This window comes from Drosophila simulans, chromosome 3L (genome assembly GCF_016746395.2).
Source record: "Drosophila simulans strain w501 chromosome 3L, Prin_Dsim_3.1, whole genome shotgun sequence".
Classification (NCBI taxonomy): domain Eukaryota; kingdom Metazoa; phylum Arthropoda; class Insecta; order Diptera; family Drosophilidae; genus Drosophila; species Drosophila simulans.
In genome coordinates this window covers 2,492,810-2,515,553 of record NC_052522.2, presented here as the reverse complement: position 1 = coordinate 2,515,553, position 22,744 = coordinate 2,492,810, and the positions used below count along the sequence as shown (strand labels likewise).

The 22,744-nt window shown below is 43.7% G+C and overlaps 2 protein-coding genes across 19 annotated transcripts in view; both read left to right on the top strand.

Moving 5' to 3' along the window:
* The first annotated feature begins 418 nt into the window (after positions 1–418).
* LOC6736500 overlaps positions 419–22,744 on the top strand; it is a 35,892-nt gene continuing 13,566 nt past the window's right edge. For 17 of the 18 annotated variants that reach the window (XM_016170374.3, XM_039293735.2, XM_016170379.3 and 14 more), the window contains exons 1-3: positions 419–732; positions 5,496–7,003; positions 15,925–17,044. In XM_016170374.3, coding sequence (XP_016030061.1) covers positions 5,503–7,003; positions 15,925–17,044 — 2,621 coding nt within the window. In that variant the 5' untranslated portion in view covers positions 419–732; positions 5,496–5,502. Of the gene's footprint in view, positions 733–5,495; positions 7,004–14,013; positions 14,069–15,924; positions 17,045–22,744 lie in introns of those variants that run through there. The other variant, XM_039293739.2, reaches the window with a different exon arrangement.
* Positions 14,625–15,829, top strand: LOC27208200. The gene has a single exon (XM_016183812.3). The coding sequence runs from the start codon at positions 14,713–14,715 to the stop codon at positions 15,778–15,780; it is 1,068 nt and encodes a 355-aa protein (XP_016030071.1). The 5' UTR covers positions 14,625–14,712; the 3' UTR covers positions 15,781–15,829.

The window sequence follows — 22,744 nt, the reverse complement described above, 5'->3', positions numbered from 1 at the left end:
AACTTAAAAATGTGGCAATTCTATTGGGTTTCGTTGGCCAGCTTTCGGCTGTTTTTCGGTTCATTGAACCTGCAAGTGCACAGAGAAAAATATTATAATATAAAATAGGTATCTTATAAAATCATATTAAATGTGATTAAAAGCAGTATGAGATATGAATGATTCTTAAATAAGACCCATGTACCTACAACGCTTTAAAATAAATTGTAATTTTAAGCAGTGAACTAGTACAACTGTTTACCATGCATCACTTAAGTTTCCCATTTCTGTTAACTGCATTTTCGCTCTCCTAACTCTTGTTTGCGTTTGTTTCTCCGATTGTTTTTTTCAGAAATTTGCATTTTCATCTTGCGCAAAAGGCAAACCAAACAAACAAAAAATGCTGACACCGATGAGGCCAGCGGTGGGTTGATTGGCTGACAACCACGACGACGTCCACGGACGAGAAGAAACAGCTAGACACGCTTCAGTGCATCGAGTGGGAGGAAGTGGAAGTGGAAGTGGATTTGGAGTTGGCAGTGGGGAGCCGGAGCAGGCTCCACTTGAGTTGAAAAAAAAAACTGCAGAAAAAGCGCACTACAAACATCCCGCCACAATGACAAATGTTTGGAGCGGAGCCAGGCTTTAGGTGTAGAGCAGGTTTAATCAAACAACAAAGGAAGAGCCGAGGAGGCCAGCGAGGAGAAGGAGGAAGGAGGACACCACATAGCACCTGAATTGGCCAGGAGAAAGGTGAGTCAACTTTTGGCTATCGCCGGGCAATAAATCCAAGTGCCCAGCGGGTTTATGGCGAGATTAATGCAACTGTGGAGTGCTCGTAAATTTCAATTACACATCCCATATATTAGTTTTAGGAAATAATTACACCTTGACTAACATAAAAACACATTTATGAACAATAAAAGTCAAATATTTAAAGATTACATTATTTATTTTAATAGTTTTTACCGCTTTTTTACCATAAACTAGACTTTATGCATGGCCCAACTTATAGCTGATGAAGCATAATCCCATCTGACAACTCGTATGCTTAGTATATGGAACATTTGTTCCATAAGCCGTGGCAAGTCCCCTTCCCAAAGCTGCCACAACTGTTTTTTAGAAGCCCATCATCTCCCAGTTAGGCCATAAAAAACTCGCTAGCACATACACACGTAGCGAATCCTTAGCCAAGTTTGTAGATCCCTGGGCTCCTTAATTATGCACACATGAGACTCATTCGGGGAAAACGCGAGGACGATGGCGCCACGTTGAGGTCTAGTTTATTTGGACACCACTCGAGGGTAGCAACAAGAGTTTGGCAAAATATTAAAAATAACTTTCTGAATATATTCATAATTTAATAATAAGCAATTACAGGATAGGTAACTTCTTGGGTGAACTTCCGATCGACTTCCATTTTTAGATGAACTTTTTTTTAATCCCAAATCTGCATTTTAATGTAAATATTTTAAGAATCCCCTCAGTACAATGTGGAGCATATGGAGTAGGTTGCTACCTGAGGTGGAGTGTATGCAAATGCTGTGCCAGCATCCTGGGAATGCTTAAGAATAGTGACTCGCCAAGCCGGCGACGACAGTGTCCTCCACCCGATTCCAGGCCACTGACTCACTGGCAGTCATTTGTCAGGCTTATAAAAGTCAATCGGTTCGATTATGCAAATGGATCCCGGATCGATGTGTGAGGCTCTAAACACTTTGGAGCGCTGAGGACGTATCTCAATTGGTTCTGGTCTGGGATCTGTGGAGTGCGGTGATGGAGCTGCTCGTCTGGTTATTCAATTTGGCAGGGCGCATCCTTTGAAGACTCGTTCGGTGGGGCATGCATTTTTGCTCTTGCACGTAGGCACAATCCAGTTTGGATGCGGAATTTCAGAAGTGGGAGACTGCCGGAGTGGGATCGCGAAACCCACTCTTGGGGGCCACCTCGTGCAGACTTGCCAACTTGTTTTCCCACCGTTTAATTGGCATAATTTGTCTAACAAGACCAGCGAACCACAGACAACACACAATATACACACAACATCGAGAACAACTCGTTTCGCATTCATCGCCGCTGCGGTAGCAAGGCGACCGTATCAAAACATCTTGAATTGTTGTGTTCTCGTTTAATAAGTGAATGTTGTTGGCTGTTTTTTTTTATATATTTCTCTGTTCCTTCGTTAGTTGTGTTACTAACCAGGCCTACGCGGAAAATGGCCTGGTCTACAGGTCTGTAAGTCTGTGTGCCAGACAGTTGTCACGACCAGCGAAGGTTGGGCTTCGAATCCAAATGAAAGAAATACAACTTGTTAAGCACACAAAAGCTGGAGAATAATACTAGGAACTACGGCGACTCTTTGTGAAGTAGCGTCCAAGGTTGATCTTTGAATCAAGAGTCATAGATGTAACTAAAATGCTGACACAGAAAATGTGGAAAAAATACATGAATGAACTTATATCTTACATCATTACAAAAGTTATTCCAAAGGAAGTGTTTTTTTGGCAGACAAAACATGAGCTTTGAATTCTTTTTAATTTAGTTATTTACTTAGGTACAATGTATGAATGATCTATATAACTTTGTTATAAGAGGTTGTCCTCTTGTTAACCCCGATCTGATTGCTCAGAGCAGTGACTTTGGTTCCCGACATTATCATCATCACCATGTCGTCATCATTACTGCTGTTCCGATTCCTTTATTCATATCATATTAAGAATCATTTCCCTGGCGCCAAGCTTTAATTCGTGTGAACTGGTGGGCAACTCCAAGACCTCCCAGCGGGGCTTCCCATCTCGCCTTCGCCTAGTATATGGTATGGCTTGGTGGAGTACCATCCACGGATCCACAGAGCGCGTAGGTAGGTGGCTTCACTAATTGCTACCAATCTTTTGTGCCCGCCACTTCACTCCACTTGCACCCGGTGTGCCACTGCCATTCACAATGGGGCCATCATTTCATTGTTGACATTGTTTTCTTGTTCACGCTCAAGAGACTGAATGTTGACGCAATTATAACACATGGCGTCGTCGCTGGCTACCTGCTGCTCACCTGGGCCGGCCTCCTCCTGGTGCCAGTCCCTCCTCCTCCTCCATCATCTCGCCGGGATCACGTGTTTGAGCTAACGAGTGCAATTTAACATTTTGCCGACTGCAATTAACATTTATGCAAAAATTAGAGAGACAGGGGTAAACTAGTTTTTTGTCATTTGCAAGGCGTAAATTGCAAATTATGATCGTTATCGTTATGATCGGGGGCATTTAGCGCTGATTACAGTGCTCTAATGGGGTGTCTTAATCCGTATTTATGCTAATGATAATGGTGACAGTTGTGCTGAGAACGAGGGTGCGGCAGAATGGATTCTCCGTCGTTTTTATAATGCAAATTACTCGGAAACTGTAATAGATATTATGGTTCACAGTTGGGAATGGTGTGCATCTTTTAAGAGTAAAACTAAATAGTTTTAAAAGGCATATTGAACCATTAGGGGATATTATAATCGATAATTCTCTGCTTATCATATATAGAAACTATATGGGCTATTCATCATCTTGCATTCACCCTTGAAAGCCCTCAATGGGAGATCTTGCCATGAACTGTGTGCTTAAATTGCGATGCCAAAAAGCCAAGGACAAGGAGCCATGGAGGGACCCCATGGGGTTGTTATAAATAGCAGTGTAGTCTGCCAAACGAGCAGCCAATACCACCCCAAAAGCTGCAGGGATTGTGCACTTGAGTAGCTTGCTGGTCGTGTCCATGTCGATGTCCTTTCACGTCCTTGCCTCTCTGGCCACTGGCAGCGCCATTCATTTATAATGAGGGTGGATGGTTGTGGATAAATGGAGAGGAACTGTCATTAAATCAATATCAGCTCGGCAGCCAAATAAATCTGCGAGCTCTTTAAACATTTACCACGAATATTATGCACTGAGTGCAACGTCGTTTTCCCCCGGGAAGGAGCAACGCGGCGGATGCGTAATATTTTAAGTGAAGCCTTTACGATTCAACTCATCCGCCATGTGGTACGGGTGATTTTGAATGATCCAACGACGGACGAGATCATCGGCTATATTTATCTCGCCGTAATCTTTATCTTATCCACCTTATTCCATCCTTATTCGCGGTCACATGCATTGTGCATTTCGATTAGATTAGATTAGTGCCCATCCGTCGCCATTGTCTCGTGTTTCGGGCTCTGACTTTTGCGTCGCTTCCATATTTACAAGACACAAGACCCCGGGCAGATATTTGCATAGTGCGGCCGACTGTTCAGATCCGACCTTTGTCTCGGTTTCGGTCGCTCCTCCTAATTGTGTGGACATGGGTGTGAGTTCACTATCGGGCCATTTGTTTACCTCTTCGCTCGTGTTTGCTCTTTTCCAGCTAGTTAGGCGCGTATTCTTATTGACTTTGCGATAAGTTTCGACTGTCTGCTGCGTTAAGATAGTCTGTGTGGCACAAACTGCGCTTTTTTCGCCTACCGCGCTCTGACACACAGAAAATACACAGAGAATTATGATTATAAAGAAGTTAGTTATGTTTAGGCGTCTTAATTAGGTCTGGGTGGGGTAATGTTTATAAAATTAGTTTGGCTCATTAGCGGAGATTAGTAGGTTTAAAATTCTACGAGCAGGGTTAGATAGCTCTACTTTATTAGCAGTTATGAAGTTGTGTTTAATCTTTTGTAAAATCCCACTACAGATTGTTATAAACCATTCTTCATAGGAATATTTCCCATTGCCAGTAGGGCATCTTGCGGCGCCAACCTAGCCCAACTCGTAAATCAATACCGCCCGAGCCGATAACGGTAACCACTACCCTATCACCTACACCTCATCGCATAGCTTTCAATGTCGCACCGACATTCCCCGCTCTCCGGGGCTCTCCGTGTCTCTCGCGGCCTCTCTTCGCCTTTCTGCAAAGAAAGCCCCAGTTGGATACCATATGGCAATGCCGTCTCTTTCTCGCCGAAGCACCAACAACTGAAATTTGTTCACTTTTTCAAAGACTTTCACACATCCAACACCTGGGAACTCAGCTGGAAGACGAGGGAGCAGGGACCGGATATTAGGGGGCCCATCCATATCAATGGAACCTTAATTGTGTTTGATGTGCAGAAAATAACAAACATACGCATGACAAAGGAATAATCATAGAAATCAGCAGAAAGTGAAGGTGAAAATCGCCGCGAAAGTCAGTCAAATCGATGAGCAAGAAAATGGCAAAGGTAAAACTGCAATAAGCGTTATAGTTACCCATCGATTTTATCAGTTTGTCCATTAGGGTGCGGCTGGGTTGAATTTGTATCATAGATAACTGAATCTCTTAATAAACAAGACTTCCGATAGTAAAGGAAAAACACCGGAATACGCACCAAACATTGTTTTATAAGATAATTTTTTTTATTTTCTGGCAAGTTGTTTTCACCAGAGAAACGTTGCATTAAATTGTAATATTGGATAACGAATGATCGAACCTATCTATTCTAAACAAAATTTTCTTTGAATTCTTTGCAGTTTAATCATGGAGAAACCGATGCACCATGCACCCGCACCCGTGGGTAAGGTGAGCCAGATAGCCAACATCTTCCAGCGCAAGCCCATCGAGATCCAGCCGGTGGAGCAGCTAAGCGCTGTGGCTGCCGCCCACGCCGCTGCCGCCGCCGCCGCTGCTGCTGCCCACCACGCCCACGTCCAAGGAGCTCCGGCGGTGCGAACGGAATCCCACTCCGCCAGGTTCAATAACGCCCGGGCTCTGTTCGAGAAATTGGGCGTGGAGTCCAACTCGAATGTGAGTTCTCGACTGTTGAGAAGTGGATCGCGGGAGGACAACTTATGTGACGGCTCGGATCGCTCGTCATCACGCTCCTCCGATCGCTCGCAGTCGCCGCCCAAGCGGAGGACTCCGTTTCCCTCCGGGGTATCACTCGTTCACAACAACAACAATGCCGCCATTGTGGCCCAGAACGGAGTACCACCAGAGCAACGCTTGAGCAACAGCAAATTTATTGTGGAACCAGCGGCGCAAGTGGTCCCCACCTCGGTGGTCAAGTACCCGCAGCACAATATATCCCGATTGAAGTCGGAGGAGCCATCGCCTGTTCCACCACCGGCCAGCGGGTCAGTGAGTGCTCTGTTCGCCAGTTCAGGCGGTGACAAGCCGGAGAAACCGGAGCGGAAGTTCAATTCACGGGAGCTGATCGAGAAGCAGAAGAAGTGGACCTCCCATTTTACCAAGACCAAAACAACTCGGACGCACAGCGATCTAAACCGCTGCGATATCATACGTACAGTGCCCGGAACCGGACTGATCATGGATAGCGAAAAGGTGGCCAAACCGGCAATGGAACCGCCACAACCTCCACCAAATGCCAGTCCCAATCCGCCAATGCGAGCGCAGGCTCCGCCAGAAATCAAGCCAAGGAGCGGGAAGATTGGCAGTCCGGTCAAGTCGCCACCATTGCCGCCCATTCCGGCGGTCAAGCCAAAGAACGTGAGTCCGGTAAAGTTCAATCCGGACAGGGTGCGTCAGTCGCCGACTAAAACTGCGGATAATTCTCCGCCTCCACCTCCGGCCAAATCGGCAGCTGTGCTTCAGCGATCCCTGATGCAGGAGCAGCAGGAGCTGCTAAGGAACTCCTGCGATCAGGGAGTAGCTCCCATTCCGCCGGAGAAGCCGCGCAAGAAGTCCGTAGATCTCATCGAGGATACTCTGCCCTTGACCAATTGCTCCACGCCCTCATCCTGCGCCTCGCCCACCAGCTCGTACTTAATGCAGCCGGCCAAGAGGGGATCACTGGACGGCGGATCCGGAAACGGACAGTATCCCGGCAATGGACTCAGTGGCAGCACCAATTCGGCCACCTCTGGCTCACCGGTGGCCAGTGCCTCCTCGGGACCTTCGTCCCCAGTTCACACTGAAGATGAAAAGCAGGAGAACGAGTCCACGGAGAAGTCGGAGATGGAGTACTACCACGGAGGCAACTACAACAGTGTTCCCAGGCGACGACGCAGCGAAAATGAAGGTGAGCTTCTTTACAAAGATAATATAAAGCATTCCACGCAAAACAAATTATTCACAAACATTTTTGGTAGACAAAAATGCATACAAAAGCAAAACAATTTCTCAGGAAAGTACTAAAAAGCCAAACAAAAACCCCGCTGATAACGTTGATAAGGTGACAGGCCAGAATATTTTCATGAATCATCATGGAGCTGATAGTATTTAGATTAAATGTGTAAATAGATAGGGGCTTGCTAAAAGGGCTTTCCAATCTTATTATACGCCTTGTCTACGGACATCAAAGTCAGGCTAATCCAAGGAAGTTCTAGTTTCCATGTTGCTCCATTTTGTTGTGGTCTTTTCCTTCCTTTCTGGCCATAATTGATAGCCTTGTGAATCAGGAACCAGAAGCAACTCGTCTCAGGGCATTCTCGAACTTCCTTTATTGCGAAGTTTTGAACTTTGCTGGCTTGAGTTCAAACACCTTCCAGACATTCTTGTTTAGGTGTGTGTTTGTGTGTGTGCTGAACTGCCAGGTCGACTTCATTGTGCAGTGGCCTCCTGTTGTCCTCCACTGGCCCCCAGCTCATCCCCAGCCATTCCATTTCATTGCATCCCACATTCATTACAAGTTTTTCTAAGCGGTGTACAAATCGTGACTTGCGCGCCGCCCCAACTCCGCCCTTCCACCGCCCAAGACCCTTCCTTGTCCTCCTGACACCACCTCTTCAAACTCGACTCTGTTGCTGTTTCTACACTGGGAGAAAATAGAGTAACCTTATGAACTGCAGTGAATGGAACTTACTTTTAAACCATGTGCCATGTGCCTTTTAAAAAGTTACCTTTATTTTTCTGCGTGTGCTCTGGAGGCAAATTCCAATATGGGTCAAACACAGCAGGCATATCAAATGCAGCCCCCAACGACAACGGCTCGACAACATTCCAAACGCTGCTGCCCGCCGCCCGCCGCCATCCGAGCATTCCGCTGCCCTGTTCCCTGGTGCACTTCATCCTCCTCCTCGAGTGCAATGCTCACAATCTGTCGTCGCCCATCTTCATGGTCCGAGGCTCGTTGGCGTTTGGCGGATTTTGTTGGGATTCCCGCCCCCTCTTGGGGTCTTCTTCTTGGGACTCTGCTCTTCTAGCGACTCCGCACATAAAATTGTATTAATGCCAGATTAGGAATTCAATGATGCGTTGCTCCTCTGCCTTCTCGTCCGCCATCCCAAACCATCCCATCCTGCTGCTGATTACAGAATTGGAATTTGCACGCCGCACTTCCTCCAGCAGCCTCAGTTCTCAATCTCAGTTCGATTCTCATCCCGAAGATACCACATTTCGATGCTCTTTCGGGGGAGTTTTATGACTGGCGAATCAAGATGGCATTATAATGAAAAAGCGAATAAGTAGGATATATTGAAATTTTGATCATTTCTGACTTAAATAAAATGCAGTTGATATTACAATGGATGTTAATTACATCATTGTTGGCAACATGCCCGATTTATATATACAAATATAGCATATAGTTGGCAAATTAACATATTTTGCTTGCTAATTATCTGATACTTGGCTGTATAATAATATAGTATAGTAAAAAAAACATAAGCACTTTGGCACTTAAAGTACCCTATAATATTTGGTTTGTAAGGGTATTTAAATTTTTTGTAAAGTCATGTTGTTTCCACTGTCTGCTTTACTCCACGAGTTGTAGCTTCTGCCGATTATTGGTTATCTGGCGATGCGAACTGGGGTCTGGAAGTCTTTTTAATTCATAAATGGCAGTGTTGTGTGGTTCATGAAGGGGGCGTGGCGCACCTTGATTTATTGATTTAATGGCTGCGGAGGGCGCAATGGAATTAAGTGGATTGGATTATGTGCTCAAGTTGGGGTAGGTTGTGTCTGCAATTGCCTAGTATGTAGTATGTATGTTTGAAGTTCCAGTTTTTCTTCTCTTTGAATGGAGTGTCTGTCGTTTTTGCCCATTTCCCTGTACTCGCCTATTCCCGTGCTCTTTTAGTAGACCAAACGCAATTTTTACAGCATTTTCTTGTCAAATCGCTGACACAGCACCCGTCATTTGCTTAGCGCCATCTAAATGCAAATGGGAATTTGCTCTATAAACATCATATCTACAGTGAAGACACAGTAAGCTGAAAATGTGTCAACTTTTGATATAATTTTATTTAAACCTTAAGGTAGTAACTAGTAACTAGTTTCTCAAACTCGATGAAAGGAACGTTTTCAACTAATATTTTTAAATGAATCACTGTACCTTTGGCCATACCCTTAACGAGTGTCAGACTCGAGACATGACGAGCACACATGAATGGGGCACGGACTCATTGGGGCTAAAATGGGGGATCGGGGGCGAAGTGAAGAGAAATAGAAACATAGAGTCGAACGGAAGGCCTAGGCTTCTGTGCTGCATGGCACATTTTGAATGGCCTGCGTCCGCCTGTCACATTCAAGAGTTTATAAATAACGCGGAAAATACTACTCAAATACAACTGCGACGCCAACGAGAAGAGATGGGTGCTTTCAGGTGGGGGAAAGTCCCAAACTGTGCACTAAAAGAAACTTAAAGGAAACTAAACTTCCTTAGTATTATTGATAAAGCATATTCTTGATTGCTTAGCACCAAAACACTAAGTTCTCATAATTACAGAAGCCGAGCAACTCTACAGTTTTTTCTTTTAGTGCACAATGTCTGCCGCCGTCTGTCAGTAAATTATGCCTGCCAAAAGTTGCCTGTGCTCCACTTTATATATCAGCACAATGAAACATGATGGGCACAAATGTTTTATCATTATATATTGGTTAATCCCAAACGGAAGGTTTTATTTATCACAAATTAAAAGCCGCTCAAATATAGACAATATGTTACGAATAGTAGACTGGTAGAAAAGAGGGGGCTCGGCTGCATTTGTGTGTGTGTGCCGCCAACGCAAACAAAACGAAAACAATGAAGACAGCGCACACAATTTCCAACAAACGATGTACGCTTTTATTCACAAAGAGCACTAATGCCGACAAATAAATGGTGTCTTTATCGCTTAGAAGTTCCTTCTATTGAAAGTCATCATTATTATAATTCTTTTTCAAATGTTATTGCTTAAAGTCCCTTTAGTGTTAACTACTGTTTTTTGCTCGGTGTATTTTGCCAGAAGAGGGTTCCTGTCTTCGCTAAAGTCACTGCAGCCCTAGTATTGGCACTGGTGGTTCGAGTCTCAGCTACATTCGTGCTCTCTTAGTTTGCTTATACACCAGAGCTTAGTCTGCCGAACAACAGATGGCGCCAGTAGCAAAACTGCTTGCACTGCTTATGACAACTGTCGATAGAATTCTTGTTTTATTTCAAAGTATAAATAAAAAGCATTAACAACTGACTTAAAACTATTCAACTGACAATAGCAAAAAAAACCAGTTAGTTGAGAATATAGTTATAATATATATGTTGTGAATTTTATAGAGCAATTTACCGCAAGAGTTCAATGATCCAATGTCTTAATGGAAGGCGCGTGGGCTTTTCGACAGCCACTTGCAGACGTTTCCCCTCGCTTTTCCTCTCCTTTGTTTGCCTACTTTGACCACCCAGCATCTTCGCATTTTTCTCATTTATGTTGTAGTTTTTTTTCACGGTTTTCCGTCACTTCTTTTCACGCCAAACTGATGACGTCCATTGCGAAAATGTGCTGAAATATGTTCACATCGAGAAAATCATCAACGCGACATTTCGCAAGAGAGAAAACTCTTTGGAAATCGCCACAAACGCAGTGTGATGTCCAAATTGTCAACTACACTGAAGGAAATTGTGTTAATTTTCCTGCAGATAATTAATTTGATTTGCAGCTCTTTTTTGTTTGAACCATAAAGCCATAAAAGGTTTATTTTTGATGGTTCCAAAAAGATATACAGCAAATTTCCTACTCTGTCGTTTTCAGCTATTTTCTTTAAATTTTATTATTAGATATCACTAGTCGAAAAATCTGTCTCGACACTTGACTGATTCTCTCGGATTTCTGGCCTTTCCCAACATTTCATTTTGCGGATTTTGAAATCTGGCAGCTTGACAAGCGGCGACCCTCGAGAAGAATGTGTTCGAAAGCCACTCGGAATACCCTGTAACTTGGCTGCCTCATGTCTGGCCCCAAAAAACGCACGGCGGAGAGAGAATGATGCGCCGATCGGTCGATCTCGGCTATATGCTCATTTTCCACGCTCTTTTCTTCGCGGCGATGCTGAAAAAGCGAAAATTTTCTGCGGTCGTTCTTCAGTTGATGTCGCGTTGATAAGCGGGCAAGAACTTTCGCAATAAAATCGAAAAAAGAATTCGAACGCGTAATCGGAAGAATTCCCAAAACAAAATAATTCAAAATATAGTCTATAGTACAGTGAAGATAATCCGAAGCCGTGCAAATCAAAACAAATTATTTGCCGCACGTTGCCCCGAGGCAAATAGAAAATCGAAATATATAGTAACCATGAGCTAGGGGCGTGATTGTTGTGGGTTTGTTCGATTTTCGAGGGGCACGTGAGGTGTCAGATTTGGCTTTTTTGTCCCCCTGGCTGATAACAGATCCTCGCCTTCGGAGTCTGGAATTGTCTTGAATGGAGCGGAGAGCTCTGGCTTTTTCTTGTCACCGTCGTTTTGATCAGTTGACAATTTGAACCGCGCCGGGAAAGTGCTTTCATTGAATGGCGATCCTCTTTTTGAATCAGATCTAAGTGTGGAGGTATTCATTCACTTGCAACTTTACACATTGCGTAATTGATTTGAACTGAAATTAAATTGCAAACTGCCCGAGTGACCCTAATATATATTTAAAAAGAGTTAATTGATGGCGGGCAGAAAATACAGATGTAGAGAAAAATGTGCAAAAAGAACGCAAAAGATGCAAGCATCTGCCAGCTGTAAAGTATCTTCTGGATATCGAAAATTATGGAAGCCTTTCTTTGTTTCGCCGGAGGTTCAGCGAACTGCATTTTGTTGTGGCGACAAACAAAATATTCAAAAAATTCATTCACATTTGTGGGAAGTTTTTCTTGGCATGGCAACAGCCACCAGAGAACGTTTAAACTTTTCCTATACTTTTTTTCCCATTTTTCTCGCACTCTTCCGCTGCTTTTTCTCCTTTCGCCGAGTTTATTTTCAAATTTGAAATTGTATGCCACAACAAAAATGTTTGCGATTGTCATGTGTTTGCAGTTTTCGCCATTCAGAGGTTGTAAAATATTTCAGTGTTGCCTTTTGTTCCCTCAGTTTGCCTGTTGCTGCTGGACAGAAATAAGGAATGTGGCCAAAAGATATTCTCCGACTTGCATTGAGATATTTTCCTTGGGCTAAAAAGTGTCCTCAAGTATTTAAAATCAATTTCGGTTTTAAATGCATTGAAATATTTTCTTCGTTTCCATTTGAATTTTATTTTGTCGTAATTCAGTTTATTTAAGTTATAGTCAGTGAATCACTGAAATAGTTTTCTGTCAATAAAAACTTTTAGATATAAATCAAAATATATTATTAAGAGGCTGTGACTATTTAAGAATTTTTATATTTTTTCGAAACTTGTTCATATGTCACAAACGAAGCATTTAAATTTGCAACTAACAGAATTTTATCTTCCATGGAAATTTGAAATATTTGTGCATTCGTTCAGATTGCTGTTTATTTTTGCTTTAATGAATTCCCAGGAGTTTAGCCTGCTCAGCTATTTTGCAGGACATGCAGAAGATCTTTGTGTCCTCTTTTTAGCCACAGAGATTTAAGACTCTCCTTTGTTTTGGTCTCGTTTGTGTTTTCATTATGCATATCTGCATTGTCAGGACTTTTGCAAGTTGACCCAACAAGTACACAAGCGCCGACTTTCTATATCACCCAGCCAGCCCACACACTGCAGCTGCCTTTCTTTCCGGGGATTCCCCTTCTTATCTGTGGGTTTTTGGCACATTTTGACAGCAACTTCCGTTTTTTGTCTTGACATTTCTTCTGGCGTCTCTTGCAAAATCTTCCTTTTCCCTGTTTTTGGCTTCTCTAATTTGCCGTTGCTTTGCTGTGGTTCCTCAAACAATTATTTTTGCATTTTACTAGTCAAATTTTTTCATGGTTTTAGTGGTCGTTCCTCAAAGTGAAAAGCAAGTGCCTACATTTTTTCACCCATTTTTTTTTTAGAAACTCAAATCGATTTTTTGCCTTTGATTCATTGAAAGCGTTCGTTGAATATGTATATATGTAGTTGCATTTTTTCTATTCATTCATTTTCAATTACTGGGAAAGTTATTTATAAACCTTGATTTATTGAAAACTTTTTCCCATTTCGTTTACCCCCTTTTCTGATTTGCCATTTGTTACTTCTCATTAATTGTCTTTTGTTTGCTTTTATTCTTTTTTTTATTCTCGTGCCATTTTTTTTGCAAAGCATTTATTTTTGGCCCGGTTTTTCATTAATTTTCGCATCTCATTATACAACGCACACACAGAGCGAACAAAAGTGTGATTTTCCCCTTCGATTTTTCATCGATTTCAATTGCGTTTGTTTACGCCTCCCCCACTCAACGGCCGACCTTCGGAATTTGGCTTGAATTTTCATCAAGTTTATTTACTTGAACCGAAACAGAAATCACACATACGCCGCATTGGCCCTCGCCAGCTGCTCTCGCTCGTCCCGCCCCCGAAACTGACCTCAGTTCCCCGTTTGCATTAAGTATTCATGCTGGTCTTAATTAAAAGCGCACGCATGTCTAATTGGCATTAAGCATACGCCAGGGTGCACTTGACCAGATCCAGCACGCTGGCCAATTCCGGCCCCTGTGGTCGGTCAACTGGCAGCACCCGAAATCCTAGCTTTGCTATCATGTCTTCGACAGGCCCTCTTCGCTGGCAAATAATAGCAGGTTTATTGGGGCAAGGGACATATACATGGTTACTATATCAGAACCCGTGGCAACGTATTCGTTTTCAATCTTAGCTAATTTACCATATTTTTATACTTATTAATCACAAGATGTGTGTCTCAGAACATTGAAAAGTGGTAGTGAATTGAATAAAAAATGTGTCTCAGTTTGCGAAAACTTTGTCAAGCCTGTCGAGGTGGGTACTAGTAAAAAGAAAAACGTGTCTGCATAAAAACTATAGTTAAACACAAATATTTAAAATAACTCGAAACTTTTATACGTCTGCGCCCAAGATAATTGGCAAACTTACAAAACTTCTAAGACATTCCACTGTCAATTGGAAAATGCCTACACGTTTTACCAAAAAAAAAAACGAAATGTATATGTATGTGTCGCATGTCTGCTCCATCTCCCCACTAAAGATCCCCAAAGGTCCAATTCAGAGATGTATATACACATACGTGTATTTGGAGGCGGCTATATTTATGCCTTCCGTTGACAGCTTTAGCATCAGCACCTACACACGAAAATAGTCTGCAAAGTCCCAAAATACAGAAATGTGTATATGAAAGTTGCGATTAGCTCTGATCCATTAAGGCATTCGTGTTCCCCGGCAAATTTGTGCATAAATAAATAAATTAGGAACGCGGACGATTAATTAAACAATTCATTGAAAGTGTCACAATATTTAGCGGTGAATCAACTATCTATGTTTTAAAGATCAGGAATGTGCAAACTATTTTAGTATCGAAGGAACCTAGGAGAATCTCTGCCCTTGACATTTTTGGATTGTTAGATCAAAACAAAATTAAATACACACCCTAATAACACAAATGAATTATGCCAGATTCGAAAGTAGCGAGTAATAGAAGGAAGAGTAATAGCCATGCCAGCCTGCTCCTAACCACATCCTCCACTCATGTGCAGCACGCGGAAAGTGGCCCTCGAGGTAGCGCCAGGACGCCGGATGAGAACGACCAAAATAGCTCGCTGCTCTCCAATGACTTTGTCCTGATGCTGGACTGCTCGCCAAGTCCACAGGATGTGTTCTGCGAAAATACGCCGGAGTTCAGGACTTCGTGGCTGTGGCTCAACAAACTGACCACCATGCATTGCCACACCCTCTACGAGCTGCGCATGCGCAACGCGTACATGAGTCACTTCAGTGTTTGCCTGAACCAAAGGCGACTGACTGGCGTTTTCGAGCAGCCTCCGCCGGCGGAGTTGGCTTGGGTCGACTTCTCGGAGAAGCCAAAGGCTCAGCAGTGCCCAAACCTGACTGAAATGCAGCGTTCCTGCGATCTGAATCAATCCCCTCTAGCCGCAGTGACCTCCTCCTCTTCGTCATGCGACTGCAGCGGTAAACGGTCGACATCTGAGTACTGGGACACCTTCTCGAATTGTGCTCGTCCTTCCGGCGGGACTATTGAATCCATTTCAAAACCACAACTGCAGACAAGGCGACGGCTCCTCCCTTCCGTTCCCACGACCAGTGATAACGATGTGCGTCAGCTTTACAAAAACCAAAAAGCGAATTTTCGTTCAAACCAATCTTCTACCTCTGCCACGCAATCGTTCACCAGTCGATCTCAATCTTCGCCGTCTAAATTTTCACTCAGAAATCACAAGCCAAACGCTTTTCAAAATTCCGATAGTCAGAAGTCACCCGAAGATGTTCGAAAACGTATGATCGATTTGATGGAACTTATTAGGATGGAACTGCGTGGTGAACCGATTCTGGATAAAAAAGACATTTTGGAGGAGGAGTTGAAAAGATATAGGAATTTCTTCGAGCTTCATTTGCAGGATGGTGTGAACTTTGACCCGCATTCCAACTCGGGGCGTGTTCATGTGCTTCTCAACATGCAAAAAGATCTGATAAGGATGCTCAAAGAGGATTTGGCATAATGACATATGTTTCAGAATAAGTTTCATAATAAAAGATACCATTTTGTAATTTTTTTAAAGTTAAATCTTTTGGGATATTTAAAGCCTTGGTAGTTTTCAAATATAATCTATGTATATATTAATGGTTAATTATTGATCTTCCAGGTCGCAAATCTGTGGACGAAACTTCGCCATCGACCAACAACTCCCAGCAGCAGCAGCAACATTCCATTCCGGGCTCCGCCACCGGATCTCCTCAGCGAGTGGCCAACAAGCGCAGCAGCATCACGGTGAACATGCCAGCCGCCGGTCTTGGCCAGCGTCCCCCGAGCATTATATCGACGACCAGCCAGGACGAGGGTGGCTTCAATGAGTCCATGCCCGAACTGAAGGCCAAGCTGCAGCCCGCCTACGACCAGACGGAGGAGCAGCCGCACAGCCTGAACTACGTGGACGTGGGCTATCGCCTGAATCCCGACGGAAGCGAAAGTCGCGAGGTTTACGGATCGGAGGCTGAACTATACGACACCGCCAAGGTGACCGATATGCAGCGCAAGTTCCACGGAGCCAATGGTTTCGGCCAGGAATCGAGCACGGTCTACGCCATTATCAAGACGGATGTGCAGGAGTCCCAGCCAGTGGCTCCCTCAAGAGGCGTTCTCATCCAGTCGCCCAATTCTTCCAGCGTGGAGGGATCTCCCCTGCATCGCGGGTCGTATAGTTCCCCACCCGTGGGAGTGGTTTCACCTATAAGGCGGCGCAACAGCAGCAACCAGGATCAGAGTGTGGGTGGTGGAGGCAGTGCCAAGTCCACGCCCCAATGTTCTCCCGCCCGTTCGGCCTTGGTGAAGGGCATTGCCCCCATTGCTTCCATCGATGCGCACGAAGAGGAGGAACTAGATCTCGTAGAGGAGGACGAGCACCTCGCCGTTGAGTATGTGGAGGTGCTGGAACTCCAGCAGGACGAAGAGGAGGAAGAGGCTCCGGTCCTTCCCGAGCGACGAGCTCCAGCTCAAGGCTCTCTGGAGCTTCAGGACTTGGAGTATGCCGATACCAGCGCTGGCGAGGATGAGGAGGACATCATAAACCATCTAAAGGACGGCGATGTATTAGATGTGGAACTAATCGACGATGTCGTGGATGAGGTGATCAAGGTTCATGTGAATCATAGTGTGGCCACTGCTCCTCCGATTCAAGCTGCTACTCCAGCTGCGGCGATTCCACGGGAGGATAGCCTGCCGGATGACATGACCGCCGCCGAGGCCGAAAGATTGTTGAGCTCTAGGTAAGTCACTTCAAAGGAATTTATTTTATTGTCTGTAATTTAGGCATGTGTCTTGTTTCTTTTATGTATTGTAATGTTTACTTTGTATGTACTCAAAGACTAGCATGTTACTCTTATAGTTTTATCATGTCAATTAATATAATTTACTTATCAGTGTAATTTGATTATCCTCATTATTTATTTCTACATAATGTGCATTTATGTATTACCTAGTTATTGTGTAGTTTATTGTAGTCGAAGCATTTTCTTAGATTTCTCACATTTTCTGCCAATATTCATCATTGGAAGCTAAGCTATTCCTAGTTAATCAGCATAAGTACCCAAATAAAATAGCAACATTTACCTTTGCCCATTCTGTTGATGCTAAGTAACCATCTCATTAGCATTTTATGTATTAGCCAATAATTAATCTAGAAATCCAAGTATTTCGTAGCAGGCGGTATGCAGTTTCCCTGCATTTTCTTGGCCCTGCTTGAACTTTATTCACTCGCTCACATATTGAGCAAATATTTACTTTGCACCACCACCCACGTCTCCTCTCCTCTGCCAGGTTACTATTCATCATCAGCTTAGTCACCTTTCAGCGCCGGCTTTGTTGTAATTGTAAGCTAATCTGTCGCTTGTCAACTGCTGATGCACTCGCCATCCGGAGTCTGTTCCGCCCGGAAGTGTTGACTCCGGCGGAGTTAAAGTTGCAGTAGCAGTTGCAGTTGCAGTGTGAGTGCACGTGAATACTCGCTTTGGTGCAGCTGAGCTGCATGCTGATGGCCTAAGCTGATGCCACTTTAAACTGCCAAACTCTTTTAACTATTACCAACTCTAATCCAGTCAACTGGTCCTAGTCGTTGGTATTAGCTGAGGTAGTGGATTTGTGACCATATTCGATACTGGATTTCTAGAACTTGAAAGATTGAAATACATAGATGCTGTAGCTATTCATGCAGTATAATGTTTTAACCCTCAACCCTTTGAAAGAAAGCAGTCCAATACTGAGATCTTCGCATGTGAACCCAGAATGCTCGAGTTCAAACACGGCGGTTAAACGTTTAAGTTTATCTAGATTTTCGCAGTCATTTATTCTCGGCCTGGCTTTCTGCGATTCAAACGATTCGTGGCTGCTCCCAGAATTGACTTGCCATTGATTTATTGTCTACTGGCAGGGGAACCTGAGCTCCAACGCACCTCCAACCCGTCCAATCTCCACCTCCTGCAAGCTATTGCACATATTTAAATGCAATTTTCAAACGATTTCCCAGCAAGTTGTTCCCATTGCAATCGTTATAGTTTTTGTGCTTGCTATTTTGCGCTTATTTGCGTTCAAGTTTGCGTTCGGTCTTCGACGCTTTTGTTTCGGGGCAATTTATTATGAGCCATTACCAGGAAGAGGAATTACGTATCCTTGGCTTGGCTTTTTCGCCACCTCGTCGTGGAATTTTCACGTTTCGCACGCAAATAAGCAATTTCGTTTTAGCCGCGGAAAAAATTACACTTAACCGTAGTTTCTTTGGCAATATGTGTGCTGCGCTGCATACGTCAATTAGTCGACCGTTTTTTGGCCCTTTATTTATGAACGCTTGCCGTGTGACGACGAGCTCAACTTGGAATGGAGTGGAAACCAACGAACAAACGACCGAGGCTTTCCCGTCGCTTTTCCACTCGTTTTTCTCTCGTTGTGCTCGTCGCCGCCGCTCGCCTGCACTTTCCACTCATTTTCCGCTCCTGCGTGTCCTGTGCAGTTTTGTCCTGCATTCGCGGAGCCACTCGAATCACATGCCCGCCGCTCGTTCATCCTGTCGCATGGCTGGAAAATCGTAACGCTGCCGAAATAAGAATAGGAAAACGCAGAACGGCAAACGGGAAATTCCGCGCGCGAAACGAAATCCGTTTTGGCTGGCAAAAATAAAGTGGCAAAGGCGTAAAAACGCACGAAATGTGAGGCAATCTCTCGCCGAACATCGTTTTAATTAACATTTTCGTGCTCGGGCGCAGGAAATAAGTTTTAATTAAACTTTAAGTCGTCCCGAGTTGCCAGTGGAACTGCAGCTGGAGGAGCAGGAGGAACTGCTGTAGTGTCAACACAGTGCGCCCGCCGTTTGGTAGGTGAAAAATATTATTATCAATATTTAATGTTCGCCATCGCTGGCACTTTTCTGCCTGCTGATGACATCTTGCCGCCGTTCCGATGACGATGATGATGATGATGACGAACGGATCCCATTGCGAGGATATATCCGGTTATGACTGGCATTATCAGTGCCTTGTTGGCCTTTAATTAGACGTCTGTCGTGTTGGAGAGTCGCACACATGCGTCGTAAGTCTCGTTAGTGGCCAGTTTTCAATTTTCCGACTTCGGTGTGTCAATAGGCAGGCGTACTTACGGCTAACCAGAGCGATGTCTACTTACCCCCTTCACCAATTGGTCCAATTGGCCAGTTTCCGTAGTTTTCCCATCGCATGCATTAATGGCAATTGGTCCTGGCCCTCTCCTGCCTATGATTTGTTTGCCAACAGGACGCTTTTGTGGTTTGACATGCTCGTGTATTTCAAGGATATTCGGAATGAGGCTTTTGCGGTTAATTTGGCACTCGGAGTCGATTAGCCTAATCACTGAATATCACATTTAATTACGAACAAACAGTTTGATTGATACACAGTTTATTTGCAGAGTTACTCTTTGTGATAATCTAAATAGTTACACAAAGGCTTTCACATCGATATAAAATTAATATTTGATTATATGGTATGTTATTTAATAAAATTGTCATGCGTTTGACTGCGTATTATGTTAATCAAAATTTGATTAGATTCATTTGCCAAATAGTCATTACTACTTAAACTAAGTGTTAGGGTAAATCAACAAAACCTTTGAAACATTTCTCTTACTAAGAACAACTAATTTGAATATATCACCATTTGACAACTTCACTTGCCACCCATTTTCCTGATTAAACATTTTAATGAGTTTTTTGCTGATTATGCATCCCGTCTCCTTTGGCCGTGCATTCCATTTAGTTTATTCAAATGAAATTTGTGTTAAGTGTATTCGAGCGCAATCACAAAAACCAACAAACGGGGAATCCCAGCGCTCCATCCCATCTCCTCCATCATCGTCACATCCTGGACGACATTGCCAAAGGCATCAACAGGGCGACAAGTGCTAATCGCTCATTTGGCATTCAATATGCTGGCTTTTCCCCGCCCGAATCTCTGGGTTTTCCCCCTTGGCTTTTTCGGTGGCGGTGGAAAAATCTCGGGAAAATGCAGAGCGGGTGGGGAAATGCATTTCAGTCAAGTTTGCCTTTGGTCTTCGCTGCGCTTTTAAGCTTATTTAAATTGCGGTGGCGACTTAAGCCACAGGGGGTGTGGGCGGGTGGTTTTTGGGATAGAGGATGGAGCTGCCTGAGTGGGTGGCTGGGAAATGAATGGTGGGCTATAAGTGCATTGTGCAAGTGGTTTCTGTGCTTAGTTAAATTGTACGAGTGTCTGCTTTTACGTTCAAGTGACAGCAGCAGGAAATGAGTTAATGTGGGATCGGATAAGTCAAGGATTTGTCCTGGAAATAAAAAGCAGTAAATGCCAGTAAATAGACTGAGATGACATGACATGACATTGTGGCATTGCTTCCACATACCGAAATAAAATGTAACCAATTGATTTAATCCCCCAAAGAGAAGTGGTGCAGTAAACTCAAAAGTTTTCCACCCAGTTGTTATGGCATACTTTTCTGCACAATTTCCCCCTTCAAAGGGAAAATGCTCCCCAACTATGGGACCCTCATGCTTTCGAGAGTCCTTTGTGTAAAGTACAATCTCCCCATGATTATCGCCTGTACAATTAACATAACTTCAGGGCTAGAAAAATGATTTTATCAGGCGCACGGAACTTTCGGATGAACTGAAATAAATTGCATAATTTCAGCCTGGAAAAAAGAAACAATTCGCCTGCGAGCGGCAAAAGTGCAAGTTGGTCAACTAATTGAAAAACTTCACGCCCCCTGGGAATGCTTTTCGAAATGCAAAATTGAAATTCATTTGCAGTTGGCAAGGGAAATCGCACATACGCAGCGTTGTCGCAAGTGGCAATTGCTTAACTCTCTGATCTCGCCTTTTTGGCATACAACTCTCTCTCTGGCACTGGCTCTTTCGACTAGCCCGCAATTTACATAAATTGCAGCAGCGACAGCAGTTACGGCCATGTGTTGATGATGTCCTTGTCGTCCTTGGCCAAAAGTCGTGGCCAGAGGAGCAGCAAGGACCGGGACCAGCTGCAAGTCCAACTCTCATTTATCTTTCGGCCAAATGTTTGGGGCTCAACAGGAGCAACTCTTTGTGCCTCCCTTTTCCTTCTCTTTTTTTTTTTTTGGCAGCCTGCCCAGCTGAGCTCGCTGTCCCCAAAACGTTTGTCCTTGACACAAGGCCTGTTCTCCGCCTCCACCTCCTCCTGCTCCTCTTGAATCCTTTTTCTGGGAGGCAAGTGGGCCAAATTTTCGGGCAATTTGCTGGTCAATTGTGGGCCATTTTCGGCATTGGCCTGTGTAATTGTGGAGTACTTTCAACTGCACTCCAAACAATCATCCTATAGTTCAGCATAGTTTGAATAGTAGGAAATTCAAAACGATAGGAGTCCTGAAAACACTGAAAACACTGAAATGCAAATGCCTTCATTTCCTTGCTGACTCTTAAAACCCTTAACTATTTTGTAGATGATTTTAATAAAGCTTTTTGCTTTTTCTCGAAGTGTCCTTGTTGCAGCGGCATGTAGAACTGAAACAGATTGCAGGATTAACTTTCTTAGCGGCTGCTACTTCTCTTGCCGCCGTTTTTGGATGACTCTAGCTGTTGGCCATTTTCTAGTTAACTTGGCCCTTTGCTCTCAACATTTTTTCCGCTCCCCGTTCGCTGGCGACTTTCCTCTTTTCACGCTTTCTCAATAATTTTTTTGTATTCGGCGGTTTTAACTTTGCCTTCTATTTTCATTTCGGTTAGTTTCTGCCTTTTTTCTCCTGGTTAGCTTGAACTTTTGCTTTTGACTGCATTTAAAAAAAGTTTTTGGTTTCGCGTTTTTAGTGCTAGTATTTCTTTCGCTTTTATTATTGTTGCCCCCGCTTTGCTGGGGCGTTGTAAACTTATTTGTGTGCTTGGCTTATCGCACGCCCCTGTCCTGCCCACTTTTGTTTTTTATATTTTTAGTGTTTTTATTTCCACCCCCTGCGCCACCCGCTCAAATGCAACCAAAATGGCAACAAAGTGGGTGGCACTGGGCGGCGAGAGGAAGTGTGCAGCAAGTGCAACGCAAAAGTTTCGAAGGCAACTTGGAAATGGAGCACGAATGACGCTTTGGCCCATTTGTTGGTATTTATTTCAATAGTTCTTGAGATACTCTACGCTTAGAAGGGAAGCCCAGGGAAGTGGTGACTATCTGAGGGGGTTTAAGTGATTACAATAATATTTTATACAAATCAAAATAATTACAAATGAGAGTTGAGATAAATTATAGTTGAAACTTATTCAATGAAAAGTAAATTCGTGATTATAAAACTACTTAATTCAAAATAACTCGTTTACCCTATTAACAAGAGAAATTTCTCTCAAAAGTCCGGCATTCAAAGGCTTGGAAATCATTGTGAAAGTCCCGAGGGTCTTTTCCCAGCGACTTGTGACTGCGATTGTTGCTGTACCTCCATTAGTCGCCTCCAGCGAT